The sequence below is a fragment of the Poecilia reticulata genome, linkage group LG3, assembly GCF_000633615.1.
Source record: "Poecilia reticulata strain Guanapo linkage group LG3, Guppy_female_1.0+MT, whole genome shotgun sequence".
Classification (NCBI taxonomy): domain Eukaryota; kingdom Metazoa; phylum Chordata; class Actinopteri; order Cyprinodontiformes; family Poeciliidae; genus Poecilia; species Poecilia reticulata.
The window spans coordinates 20,570,768-20,585,051 of NC_024333.1; the positions used below are offsets into that span (position 1 = coordinate 20,570,768).

Sequence of the window (14,284 nt, forward strand, 5' to 3'; positions counted from 1 at the left end):
GCAGCATGTTGTTTGCACTGGATGTCTCTAAGCACTCACCTTCTCTTCTAATTTCCTAATTTTATTCAAGACAAAAATCACATTTTGCTCTTGGCTATTCCTCTTTTTCTATTTTACTTTATGTTAAGGTGAATGGAAATGACTGAATTAGTATAACTGTGCTGCTTTGCCCTTCACACAGCTGAGCCAAAATTACTTTTAGCTTTTAATACTTCACTAATTTCAGGACAATAGAGTAGTTCAGGACATGACAATGACACAAGGACTTGCAAGAACTTTGAAGACTGGGAGGATTATTTATTCCCGGCTGCCTCCAGTAACCTTTTAACTTGGCAGCTTAGCTGCGTTGTGACGGGGACCCTGTTAGAGAACGTCTGGGCGCCTCGCACTCTCCAAGGGTGCAGACTGAGCCACGTTGACTGTAACTTATCATCTCATGGTGTAATGCTGTTAAATGGCATCAGAAATCGTGATCTGTGAAATTTCAATTACTTCTCCTCTTCATATCCACTGCTTTTGGTGAACCAGTAAATTCACAGTTTCTTGGTTGGTGCACGATGGCCATCTCAAACAGAAATACAACATGCACAGAGACTGGCTTTAATTAAAGAGCTGTTTTCAAAGTGGAGAAATAATAAAAAGATGCACCGCTTGCACATTTTGTTACATAATTTATTTTGTGCTGACGGTCCTAAGTCATGCAGAAGAATCTACCCTATTTTCCGCACTATAAGGCGCACCTAAAAACCTTCAATTTCCTCAAAAGCCGACAGTGCGCCTTATAATCCGGTGCGCCTTATATATGGACCAATATTGAGCCACAACAGGTCTAGCAACTACGGTAAGCARCCGCCGACTTCATTTTCCCCCGTAGAAGAAGAAGYGCGCGGTGCATGCTGGGATAGTTGTCAGAACGCTGGTTTTTTAAATAAAGTTTGATAATACATTTAAAGCCAAGGGGGAGGGGTGGGGAAAGAGAGACAGAGACTGCGGCGGCAGCGTGTTGGTTGGTCTGTGTTACCCAGAAAGCAGTTGGGCACAATATCGCAACACCAACACCATGAGTGAAACAACGACTGGGGCAGCCTACTATATAAAGTACTCGGGGACCACTTCTTTACAAATGTGGATGTGTAATAATAAGAGTACAAATCGGCAACCCAAACTGAAGCGTCTATTCTATGCGCCTTATGATGCGGTGCGCCTTATTTATGAAAAAAGTTTTAAAATAGGCTATTCATTGAAGGTGCGCCTTTTAATCCGGTGCGCCTTATAGTGCGGAAAATACGGTATTTTTCTACTCATTTACGACTGAATGCAGAAAAATGAGGCTATTCTAAGAGGAAACGGTTTTAACACCATAAACAAAAAGCCGCTCCCTGCTATCGTCTGATTTGAATCTGGTAGAGAGGAAGAGATTACATAGATGGAAAGTGTAACTGTAACTCCTACATGTTTTATATGGGACTTGATTACCACCTAAAAGAAGTAACAATCTGATTGATTATATTAAGTGGGTGGCCAGGAGAGGTAAGGTCTGTGCCTTGTTGAAACTTAAAACCAGAAATTTGCTGGGGAGCGAGTCACTGATCCGAGATAAACATCGGACGAGGGTGGAAAGCCTATCCAGCTGGTGCGGTTTAAAAGATGCATATAGCTGGATGTCATCTGCATAGATGTGATAGGAGATGTCAGGGGGAAAAAACCTGCATCCTCTCTGTTATCGGCAATGTTCTGTCTTTTATGCGCCGCCTTTGCCATCCTTCTGGGGTCTGCTCGGTGCCTTCCTGCTGCTGCAGCACTCCGCAGCTCCTCTCTATCAATGAACTAATCTCTAATGTGCCTCTTTCCGATTGTGACTCTGCAATCAGACCCGAAGGACTGTCAGCTGTTTAGTAAAGAGAGGACGACTGAGTGCAGTCTCACAGCCTTTACCAACCTGCTGCCATTACTCAGAGTGAATACATTTTTCCAAGGTTGTAATTTAACCTTGATGCCTGTTGGGAATTAAATTATGAGCTCCTGGGCTTGCCATTACTCTGCAGGCCAGTGGACCAAGCAGTAATAGATATGTAGAACCAGATTATTGATTGGCTACTGCAATATGTGTCATTGATTGAAGCAGCAAAGTGTGTAATCACCGCATGTTTAAGTTGTTTCCTTGGAAATATCAAAGTTGTTCGGCTGAAACCATGTCTATTTCTGTAGGTACTTATGTGTTAGTGCATATATTTATTGTAGTAATATAGGTAAGAGATTTTTGGTAGTATAAAAGGTACATATTGTTATGTAATACAATGTCATAGGTTTAGCTAATTATATCTGTATAGCAATTTAACTTACCTAGTCATCTATGTAGAAAAGTGAAAATATCCATTCCTATGGCAATCAAACCATTTGCAACTGTAGATTCTGTTCAGCTGCAGTCCAAAGCTTTTTCAGTTTATTCCAAATGTTTTGGTTGAAATCATATTGAAAAAATATTTGCTCCACACACACTTAAACTTGAGTGACATTCCATTGCTAACCCATTAGGTCAAATATGATGTTGAACCACCTCTTGCATCTGTTTGGACCTGTGTCTGTGAGTTTTTGACTATTCTCCCAGAAGAGCATTTGTGAGGTCAGACGCTGCTGTTGGATGAGAAAAATGTGACTTGTAGTTTCTACTTAAATTCATCCCAAAGTTGTTCTCTCTGGTTGAGATCCAGACTGTATAAGCCAGTGAAGCACTTCCTCAGCAGATACTCTTCCGTATTTTGATGAACTATGCTTATGAACTGTTGTACAGTCATGTTGAAACTGGAAGGGAGATTCAACAAACTGTTCGTACAAAGTTAGGAGTGTTGCTTGTGCTGATTAATCAGCAAAATCCTTTCAGTGGAAAAAAAACCCCGGGGCTGAACCCAAAACCTTAAGAACAGTGCCACACCATAATAATCCACTTAGCACAATGAACTTAGCTAGGAGATGCTGTCCTGGCAACAGGTCCTAGCTGACATGTCCATTGGAGAGTCAGACTCAGAGGATTGATTTATGACTCCAGAGGACACATCTCCACTGATCAGCTAACAGTCTGTGAATAGCAACTTTCAAGGCTTATTCTAAGTTGGATTTAGGTTTTGTCTTTGACTGGACAATTCAAATACTCAACAACACTTTGGTCTCTACGGAGGACCAAAACTGACAGAAGTACAAATGTGTAAAAAGCTAAACATATATATCATACACTTAAAATCCACCAGTTTCTAAGACATTGGTTACATCTATCTTTGCTAATGTAACTATAATAAATTATCCCTTGAATAGCAATGAAAATTATATTATGCCTCAAATGTACAACAAACAAGGTCACAACAAGCCCCAACCACTGCAAAATGGATCCATGTGGAAGATATAGCAAGTTGTTTTCGCTTGTCATTATAACTTCTAACAGAACAAGCATTACAGATTTTCATTAAAAGGTACAAAAAAATCAATAAAAAGTATTTCATATACTGCATGCATTTTCAGAGATTCAGTATTGCTGAACAATCAAGACAAATGAAATATTAAAGCTGCACAAATGGCTGTAATCCATGTTACATTGCATATAAGTGTGTTTAAAGGGCAGTTTGCCGTGCAAGTAGACTCATATATTTTTACAAGAAACAAGAGCAGTTAAGAGAAATATACTGTGAGTGTGAGTGGAGCAGAGAGACAAATAGTGACAGTGATTAAATGAAAGCAGAAGCGGACAGAGATTAGCTCAGAGTCTGTCCTTAGAGAGTGTCTGAGAGGGCAAACAAGCTACCAGCTCTCTCTTCATCTTCCTCTCCTCCCTCATCAAAGCCTCTCTGCTCTCATTTTGATCATGGTCAAAATCCAACAGTCTCTCTTCTTTCTCTTTACGTCTCTCCACTAATTGTCAGTCCACCAACACTCCCAGTTTTCTTCTAATTTCTTTTAAAGCCAAGGGGGAAAATGGCTTTGCATAGTTTTCAGACATAATCTCATTTTCCTCTCTGCTCATGCTGTTTTCAGTTTCTCTGTGTAGGTGTGGGTTGTGTTCTTTCTTGATTGTTGTGCTGCATTATGCTTTCCATACATTTTTATATAACTGAGATTTTGCTCATCCACATTATGTAAACCACTGTGCTTTAGGAGCCGCGGTAACTAGATTCAGCATCCACCACAGCCTCGGAAAGCAGGCAACAAGTAGCGATGCATTATGGGAGGCACATTTTTAACTCATGTCCACTGGACCTTACCAGATACTGGGGATTGATGTCAGGATTGATGATGAGAACTAAGCATACAAACATTTTGTTGTCACAAAGGTAGAATGTGAAGTGATATTCACTTCTTAATTTTGACCATCTATCTGCAGAGACTGTCTGCCTGCCTGCCTGGACTCCACGATTTAATCCAAATGAATCCTTAGCGCAGCTATTAGAGCAGCCTTCTTAAATGAATAGGCTCATTTTCAAAGGAATCAGTGTTTTCTTGAGCTCCTAAATAATTGTTCATATAAAGAACATCATTATTGTGACAAAACTCGTTGATACTTTGCAGCTGCAACCTATTAGCTTCTTACACCAAAACCTCCTCAACGGCTCATCAGCTGTCTGGTCTGAGAGGAGGCTTCCAGCGAGACGAGGATCATTTGAATGAAGGACAAAATTCTCTAAACCTCCGCCAAAAACTCTCCAAATCAGCGGATCAGCACCAATCAGCTTTGTTAAACATGAAGGTGAGGAGGTGACATAGCCAATAAAATCTGTATAAGATCATAAATAATAATGTCAGGCTCAAAAAGTCGCAGCTTAGGTTTCAACAGGAATTGATCAAGAGAAAACCTGAAGAATAAGAATCGGAATAATTTTGTGTTGTTTCAGTTATTCACTCTGTTCCTCACTTGAAACCAAAATCACTCTATTGGTTTACTTTTCTACACATTTTCATCACTCACACTGCAACTTGATCCTGTTGGCTTATTATGTTTGCCAAATGTTAAACATTCCCAAAGCTATCGTGTGACTTATTACATAAAGGAAGAATGCAAATTGGCCTTTCAGTTCAGCGTTTGAGACAGAAGAGGCAGAGATTATGATTTTAGACTAAACTTTGCATTACCGTCCTGTTCTCTGTGAGTGTAGCATTAATCCCAATTAGAGTTGATGATTTGAGTAAGAAAATGTTTCTGGTGTGTTATTTCTAGTCCAAGGTCAATGTTGGTTTACTGTGTCCTCTGTATTTTTTCAAACACAAAAAAGAACAGCCGGCACCACATAGTTTGAGCAAAAACACAGTGGTTTGAAGTGTAAGCTGGAGGAGCATAGGGATAAAGATGTTTTGTTACTTCTTATCTGAAGTTCAGAGTTGGGCATTATTCTCTGGAAAATATTAACCTCTGATGGAGTGAGATCTTTTCAAACTTGGCGAAACAAAAAGAGAATCAACTTTTTCTCAATTTCTTTTCTATAATTAAGTGACTTTGGGCACTTAATTATATGCTAACAAAGAGAAAAGTGAACAATTTATTTAAAAAATGCAAATAAATTGTCCATCTCCTGCTGTTACTCTCATACTAAATCAGTGTAGGAACGTTTTTTGTAACTTCGTCTACCGATTCCAGCAGGTTAGGAGGGATTTCAGTCAATATATTTCCCAACACTGTGTAGTGCATATTTAGATTGCAAAAGATAGGTAAGATATGTAAATATGTGTAATGTTAGACATTGCCATCAGGTACAAGTGCTGAAACCTTATAAACAGTGCAAGAGCAATGTCTTTCTCAAGGATTTCTGCAGTTAGACCTACCAAGCACAAACCATAGTGAAAACAGCAAAATATAACAATATAACACATTTCCTGTTATTTAATGTTGACCTTTATCAAAACACATTAGTCAGTGTAAGATTTATTTCTAACATGCAGTAATGAATATGCAGTATTTCTGACTTACCATCTCAAAAGATGATCGGCGCATAGCAAGTCCATTTTGGGTTTAATTTTTGAGATTGCCACTCTGTGCTACATCTCCTGTAGAGCTGATGCTGTTGTTATCCTGTTGTAATCACGTGAATGTCCTGATGGGGAGGGTTGGGAAATTTATTTATTTGTATTTCAGCATAAGCGTCTTCTTTTTAAGTATTATAAAAAAAAGACAGAAATAAAAATCATTTACCTTAGCCTGACCTTTCATCTGAAGCCACTGGGCATTCTGCCTTATCTTGGTCCAGTCGCCACCATCATTATGAACTATTGAAAAATGATTCAATATCCATAGATTTTTAAAAATACCAATAGGGTTTTCAATAGGCATATATTTTAATTTTGCGTTTATTTGGGTGTCAAACTAATTATGGTTTAGGGCCACGTCATTATCATGCATCTCCTCAAAGGGCTGATTGTGAGAAAATGAATTAATAAAACTATCTATTAACAAACTGATGAGTCCTTCTAATGAAATTATATTGAACACTAATATAACATGGTATAATAAAAAATAAAAATGTATCTATTTTGTGGTCCTCTAAAGCCTTGAGATTTGGCCTGTGGGTCTTGAGTTTGACTTTGCGGTTTGAGACTTTAAAACAAACACACAATTTGAAGAGCTAATCTCCTATTATTGAAATGATTTTCTTTGTCTGTTGGAATATTATGACTTTTAAATATCCATTCGATTCTAAATATCACTTAAACCATCAAAAATAGTACAAACAATCTTATAATCGGACAAAACCTTAATATAATATAAAAGAATGAATGATTATTTGTCAGCAAAGATGTCGCTGTGTCCAAAAAATCAATGAGAGAAAAAAAAGAAAAATGTGAGTCATTGATTTTCTGTCACCTACATTTTTAATGCATCTGTCAAGTTTTAAACCATTTGAACATGTCAATACTTCATTTCAAACACCTTCTAGGGATTTTTTTCCCCCCATTGAATCTGTAAAATACTGATGTTTTCTTGCCTTAGTTGAATTCTGCGTGCTGGAAGGAATCTCTGAGATGTCCTGTTCACGAAAGCAACTTGCCGTTTTACTGGTGTGCACAAAACACACACAGAGGCACGCTGCGGCCGAGATGATTTATTGCCAAGCACGTCTAATGGATTGCTTTGGCACTTGAGAAATTATGAAAAGAAATTAATTAGCCTTTAGTGACCCCGCTGTCCATCTGCTGCTGTTCTCTCTCTCTGCTGGCCGAGGCGCTTGGCTGCTTTCTCTGCATGTGATTGTTGTTTAAAGGGGCTGTACTTACCTGTGGAAGATTTATCTCCACTAAATCAAGTGAAAACTCTGACAACGTGCCATTACTCCAACTCAGCGACAATACCCAGCCATCATTACAAACAATGAAGAATTAAATATTTGTTTATGATATTATGCACAGTTAAATCTATCACACTAAATATTGGTCTGTCCGCTGAGCAAACAATTAGCTGTTATGTAAGGATGGTGCTTTCATTGCAAAAGCTTTATGATATTTAAGCTTAACTGGTCCTGAAGTTCTTAAAGTTTTATGAAATGAAAACAGAGGTGATGGTGTTTGGACCAAGTGGTCCCAGTGAGTCCACGTTTGGACTATCAAACCAAATGTTGACAATTTGTATGTTTTTAAACTTAGACCGGTTTTAAAGTCCTGCTTTTATAAGTTTATCAAATGGTTCTGTTCTGACCACTAATATGGAATATCTGGATGGTGGTGAAAATCACAAAAATTGTGGACAACCCTGAGCATCCTCTTTATGAGACTGTCATAAAAAAGCAAAGTGTCTTCAGTCAGAGGCTTCTTCAAATTCACTGTAAACACATTACCCCAGTTTGCCTGTTAATTTTAGAGCTCATTTTGCTTTTTTTTTTTTTTTTGGAAGGTCTGAATGCTCTTGCAAAGTATTCACCTCCTGCAGGTACAAGGTTTAGGAGGAAGTTTGGACAGATAGGGCCTTCACCAGTGCAACTCCTCAGCAGTGGAATAAATTACCCCTCCACAGCAGTGAGCTATATTCACTGCCTGCTTTTGAAACCGGTCTTGAAACCCATTTTCATTCCTTTAACAGTGAAAATTTGTTTGTTTTATTTGTGTTTAATGTTTCATCATCTTACGTCATATTCATATGTTTTAGTTTCGTATGTTTATGGTGTATAGTTACATGCAGCCATTGTTTCTACTGTGGTTCTTTTAAAGTTCTTCATAAATAAAATTGGTCATTTTAAGCATCTCATTTATTCTCAAAATAGTCGACTTTCAATCTTCTTTTTCACATGGCTTGCATTGAAGATGATCGCGTTGTTATATATGGTGCATTCACTGTTTTCACATCATTAGTAGACATGTAACATTGGCATCCTGGTTAGATTCATTTTCAAGAGTGCCTGCTACAAAGGGACAAGCAATAAATTGATTTATTACAATAGTGACCTAATCTATGCTGCTGTGAGAGGATCAGGTCACAGGACCTGCTTAATCCCACATTAAACAATCATTTAATTAAACTAAAGACGTATTTTGTGCACTTTTAAGTTCTGTTAGTAATAATTTGTAGTTCTGCCAGCAAACTGCTGATTAGAGTACAACAGTCGAACTGAGACCGTTACAAGTAGAACATCACAAAAAAGTTATTACTATTTGGCGTTATTTTTTTTCCCAAAGAGATTATTCACCAAATGACAGTTTGTCCAGCAAACACTCGATCCCAAGATAGAAATCCACAAAGCAAAAGCACTGAACAGAAACCGAGCAGCGGTTCGGTTCCCCTTCAGTGAGGATTTTGTTGAATGACTGTTATTTTCTGAATCCACTCAGAAAGACAAAGGTCAGCCTAGTTGAGAAGCTGAGGATTTGCAGCTTGTCTCTGTGCTCTATTCCTCTCCCACATGGATTTTTTTTTTTTACAGGAACAAGATGTAAAAGGCCAGAAATGCCTTCATAATATTGAATCCTCAAATGGAAGACAAAGATGTTTCATGTAGCTTGACAGAGAGAGCTATAACAACGCAGGGACCATTTCTGTATGAAATGGGACAACAAAAAGGCCGCCTTGAAATTGGTAAATGAGCTCTTGTTGTAAATTATTTGGAGGTTTTCTGTCCCCTGAGCTCAGCAAACTAGTTGGCATGAGACAGTGAGAACAGAGTGAGAAAATGTGATTACGATCTGATCCAAAAATGAGTCTAGAGTTCAGATTCACACAATTACACAAATTGGTTGAGAGTTTCCCCTTTGCTGTTTTCTCATTTCTTTTGAACACTTTTGTGACTTTAATAATGTAAAGTGCTCACTTTACCGCCCTCCATTTATATGAGAGRCTGAAAACGAGTGGACTCACTAGTAGGATCACCCTAAAATTGATAAACAGATTGTTTATTCAGTAGGAAAGACATGAGAGAAGTTTTCAAAAATCTATTTCTGTTAATATAACAGAAATAGATTTTTCTGTTATATTAACGCTGCATGTTGTTACAAAAATAACAACATGCAGCGCATTCCTCAGCATTAAATTTAGTTTATTGCTCTTCATGTTCTAACAAACAAAAATGTGAGCTGAATGTAGGTTTAACAGTTTAAATACTCTAATATTTTCATTTTCATCAATATTTTCTTATATTTGTCAACAAAGGATAATCCAGTGTAGACAATGGATAGACAAACTATATAACAATAAAACTACTTGAATAGGTTGATATTGCTGGGTAGCCATAAAACTGCCCTGCTTTTTAAGCTACTGGGATCCGTAAAAATCTGCACAAAATCAAACAATGTATAAAATGTCAGACTTTTGTCTGCTCCTTTGTGTTTATCCCGTTTTTGAAAGTACTCATGGATGGATGAAACATTTTCCACTTTTGCCGTTTCATTGGACATTTTATTTGTCATATATCCTCACTATAAACCATCTTTTGAGTCAGTTATTTGATTTTTCTTGCGATGCAGCACAGCCATGGTCGGAGATGTTTCCTAGATCTCATGGGTGTTCAGATGACTTTGGATTCATGACAAACCAGTAGAGAAATCTCTGTCCTTTACGGCGCCTTCACTGCATCAGCTTCTGTGTTTGCTGTCAGTCACTTTGCATGCAAAAGACAGATGAATATTCCACATGTTAAAACCATAGGATGATTTTATTAAACATGTATTTAATGGCAGTTTTATAGTTTAATGCAGAGACTGAAGTCAGCTTTAAAAAAAAGAGGGACATAATGATGAGGACAGAGTCAGTGAGACAGAGAAGCAGACTGAGGGATAGTGAGCCACATGCAGGGATTAATAGAGACTCATTGCAGGGATTTGGGAGGAACGATGAGGTCTGACACACCAGAATGTGCTCTCGCTGGAGCTTAGTGTCACTGTTCTCTCTTCCTTGAGTCTTTTTAAAAAAAAAAATTTATTTTTACAGATATGCATCAACTATACCAGCGTTTATAAGTTAACTGTCGCATCATTCATTTGCCTTTCGTTCTTCCCGTCTCTCTCTTGCTCATGGTTCGTGTAACTCACCACACCGAGCTCAAACATCGATGTGTTCAGTGGGTGATACGGTTGCAGCGCGATCCAATTTTTATGGATTTTCCACCTGGATGCCGCAGCAGAAAAAGAAAACCCAATGTTTTCTTCCAGCTGGCTGGAGACCATGAGCGCAGTGTTTTTTGTTTTTTTTTTCCCAGATGAAGAGGCTGCAGCAAAAAAAAATCTGTGTTCACACTCACATTTACCCACTAAACTCTCAACAAATTACAGCCTTTAACTGAAATCAATGACAGCAGCAACAAAAGTGCCTCATCAAAGTTTTGCAAGCATTTTATCCAACCATCTGATCTGACTTTATCTCTCCCTGTTCTGCAGGTCAGAGTTTGATCTGGACTACGACAGCTACCACGAGGATTACTACGACAGGTACTGTCAGAAAGTCAGGTCTCTCACACACCTCACTGCATGCCTGTGTGTCCCAGAAAGCAACGAGATTTTACGCTCTTGATTTCTGTCTGCGTTCAGGCTGTCCGTCATTCTGTCTCGGTTCAGTGTTGCGTCTTAGCAGTCACAATCAAGCATTAAACATTTGCAGACCTTCCCTTTATAGAGACAGCTGCAAACCCGCTGTCAGCACAACTCCTGGTTGTGGATTGGATGAAAACACTGTGTGCTTTAATAAAAAAGACATTTGACTGAAAGGGAAAAGACCCAGCTTCACTTGCCTAACAAAACAACAAGGTGGCTCCATGACAGTCAAATGTTTCGAAGATTTTTAAGAACCGCTTTGTTCAGATGTTTTCATGCTCTACTGCAGGGATGTGTGTTGTTCTTTACAGATCACCCTATTCAGCATTTGATTTTATATTTTGGTATTTGTAAGGTGTAAACCAATGGGTGGATGCAGAAACATTTATTCCACTTAAACATGCCCATTTACAAGTAGTAGTCATGAGTACTACTTGTATTATATTGAGGAGAGACACCAAAAATGTGGAAGGAAGTTAAATTTCTGGGCTAAAAATATGAAATTAGACCTAAGGGTTTAATAGCTGTTAAGATAAACATATTCCTATCAGAAGTGCCCTTTCAAAGTCCAGATTMAATCAGATACCCAATCTTTGTCATGTCTTAHATATAAAGGTTTAACAAGGAACAAGTTGTCCTGCCTAAGGGATCCCACAAGGCTCTTCTCTTAGATCAATTTGATTTAAACATAAAATGATGCCTTACAATGTCGAACAGGAAATTTTGTAAAAATACAGGAATTTTCACAAATCAATATTATCAAATATTATTAAATCTGATCTTTAATTAGTGTTCTTGTTCAATTATGGTTCATTTGTAGTTTAACATTCACATTTTCTATATCAGTTAAGAATTTTCAATGACATTTACATCCAACACATTTAAATGGTGTAATAATAGTTTATCATATCTTGTTAATGAATAAACAAGGAAGAAAAATAAGTATCAATCTACAAGTGATGATATTCCTACCAGTTCAGATCTGAACATCAGAGAAAACGGAAGTGGAAAAAAATTGAAGTTTTTTTTTCCTTTTGATTTTCCTTCTGTCTCGCTGCCTGGACAAGTTGACAACCATAAAGACATGTCTCTGTAAAACTGTGTGAGCATTATTGTTGAGTAAGTATCATAACCTCGTGGCTGAGCGGTTAAAATGTTTGCACTGTAAGCTCAGCAGTCAGGTGGACAAGGGGGTGAGTGGCTCCATGTAATCAGTCATCTACTAAAATTGCTCTGGGAGCGCCTTCCATCCCTCAGGCCCAAACTCTAACTGCTGCACTCAGCACATCTGAATAACAGGAAACGGTCACAGTACATAAGGACACTTATACACATACACACACAGTTAATGTGCATCTTTTTCTATCAGTTCTCTTTTTTTCTAAGTTTGTTCATCAGTTGCTTAAATTAATGTCAATTTTGCTCCACTGTCGTCTTTTTTTCCTCTTTTCTTCTCTTTTTGCATTTTCTTTCTGTTTAGGGGGAACACTCGCCACTGATTTTCAATTTGTGTCTAACACAGTGCCTGATTATTTTCCGTGCTACTGGTTAACACTACAGAGCTCTGCGTGTGTGTGTGTGCTTGTGTGTGGGAATGTGTATAGCAAAAATTGTAATATTTATTTTTATATGCATTTCCCTCTAGGTTTAAATCTGTGAAGTCTATGCGTGCGTGTGCGCGTGCATGACGCGAGCATTTGTGTTTCAGTGTTTGTTGTTGACAGCGTCACTTTGTGAGGATGAGAGAAATTAGTCTTTTGGTGGACTGTCCTGTTGTTCAAACACAAAAGTAAAGTGTCTTTCAGCACACTGATAACAGCTCTAGCTGACAAAGCTGCTTTACATGCACGGTCTAATCCACAGAGACAAACACTCTCTCACACACATACGCCCACACACTTTTCTGTAATCCTCTCCCGTCTGCTTTCTCTCATTGTCTGAGCTTCCTTTCTCTGGGATGACACTTCAAAGCCAGTGTAACATCACGTTGTGTATCTGCCCCCTGCAAACCGCTCTGAAAGCCTTTAAACTCCAATAAGTCTTTGGTTGCCGTCTCTCCCGGTGCTCCCTGAGAACGAGACTCCCTGGTGCTCAAATCATGTAAACTCACTCAGTTATGGTGTCCTGATGCACTTCACCCACGTGTTCTGGAGGTGCACAACGATGCATTATGTGCATTGGTCACAGCTTCTGAGAAGGTTACAGCTTCTCAGAAAACAGCAAAACACAGAAATGAGTTCACAGCTCTGTGATTCAATGACAACTCAATCAGCGAATCTACTTCACCATCATGATTTAAGTTCTCTTTTTGGATGCTCACTGCTTCTGATTAATACCCAGATTGAATTCACAAAGTGCTGTGGAAAAAAATATTTGTACCCTTACCGAATTTTCATTTTTAAATACTTTTGAGTTTTAGACATTTCAAGATGAACTGATTTTGCATCTTTACTGCCCATTACATTTAAAGTCTGAAATGCAGCTGGGCTCCAACTTCGTCACATCATAGAGAGATGAGTAAATGACCAGACTTGTCCAGGTTAGTGGTTTATAGAAAATTATCTCTATATCATATCGTATTTATACCCAGGAAATGTGGATTAATAAAAGTCCCTAGACATTCTGATCAACTTTAAGAAGTATAAATTATAAACAAAATGCTGCTGTTGTGTATTTTTCTGCTGGTTTTTACAACATTTTTCAGTGTGAGACTATGTTACTGCAATAAATAAGTACTTTAAGCTGCTTTTTACTGTCTGTCCTTACCAAGGGTGCACTACTCTGAGTGCAGACCAAGCTCTAAACGGTCAACTTTGATCTCGTGGCTTGTGTTTCACCTACTCAGTGGGTCAGTGAGTGCTGAGTATTTTCTTTTTATTTGTTTATTACTTTAAATCGCCACCATATTTCTCTCTCTACAGAAACAGCTATGCACAAAGTGTCATTTCTGTAACCACTATAGAGGTTGACTGTGATACACCCGCTGTCTGCAGCACTACCAGCCTGGCGGGGCGCTATTGATTGGCCCTGACAGAACCAATTACATTCAGTGACAGATAGAGACATGGAGCGGTCCACAGAGAGGAGGCCGGCGCCAGAGGAAACACTTTCACTCGCCTCTTCTGGAGACAAAATAAAACAAAAACAAAGGAACGGTGCAAAAAGATGCGTATTTGTTTTAATAGCTGCCGTCTCATTTTACCTAGTTTATTTCATCTATTTCAATGTCTACAGTCTGCTGCTTTTGGCTGAGTACAATAGAACAAATGTTATCGCATTTTACTTTGTGTTGAATATTGAT

General features: G+C 38.4%; 1 protein-coding gene across 1 annotated transcript in view; it reads left to right on the forward strand.

Annotated features, from left to right (window-relative positions):
• LOC103462566 (heterogeneous nuclear ribonucleoprotein C-like) overlaps positions 1-14,284 on the forward strand; it is a 41,291-nt gene that overhangs the window by 21,594 nt on the left and 5,413 nt on the right. The window contains exon 3 of the mRNA XM_017304159.1: positions 10,831-10,881. Within this exon, the coding sequence (XP_017159648.1) occupies positions 10,831-10,881 (51 nt within the window). The remainder of the gene's footprint in view (positions 1-10,830; positions 10,882-14,284) is intronic.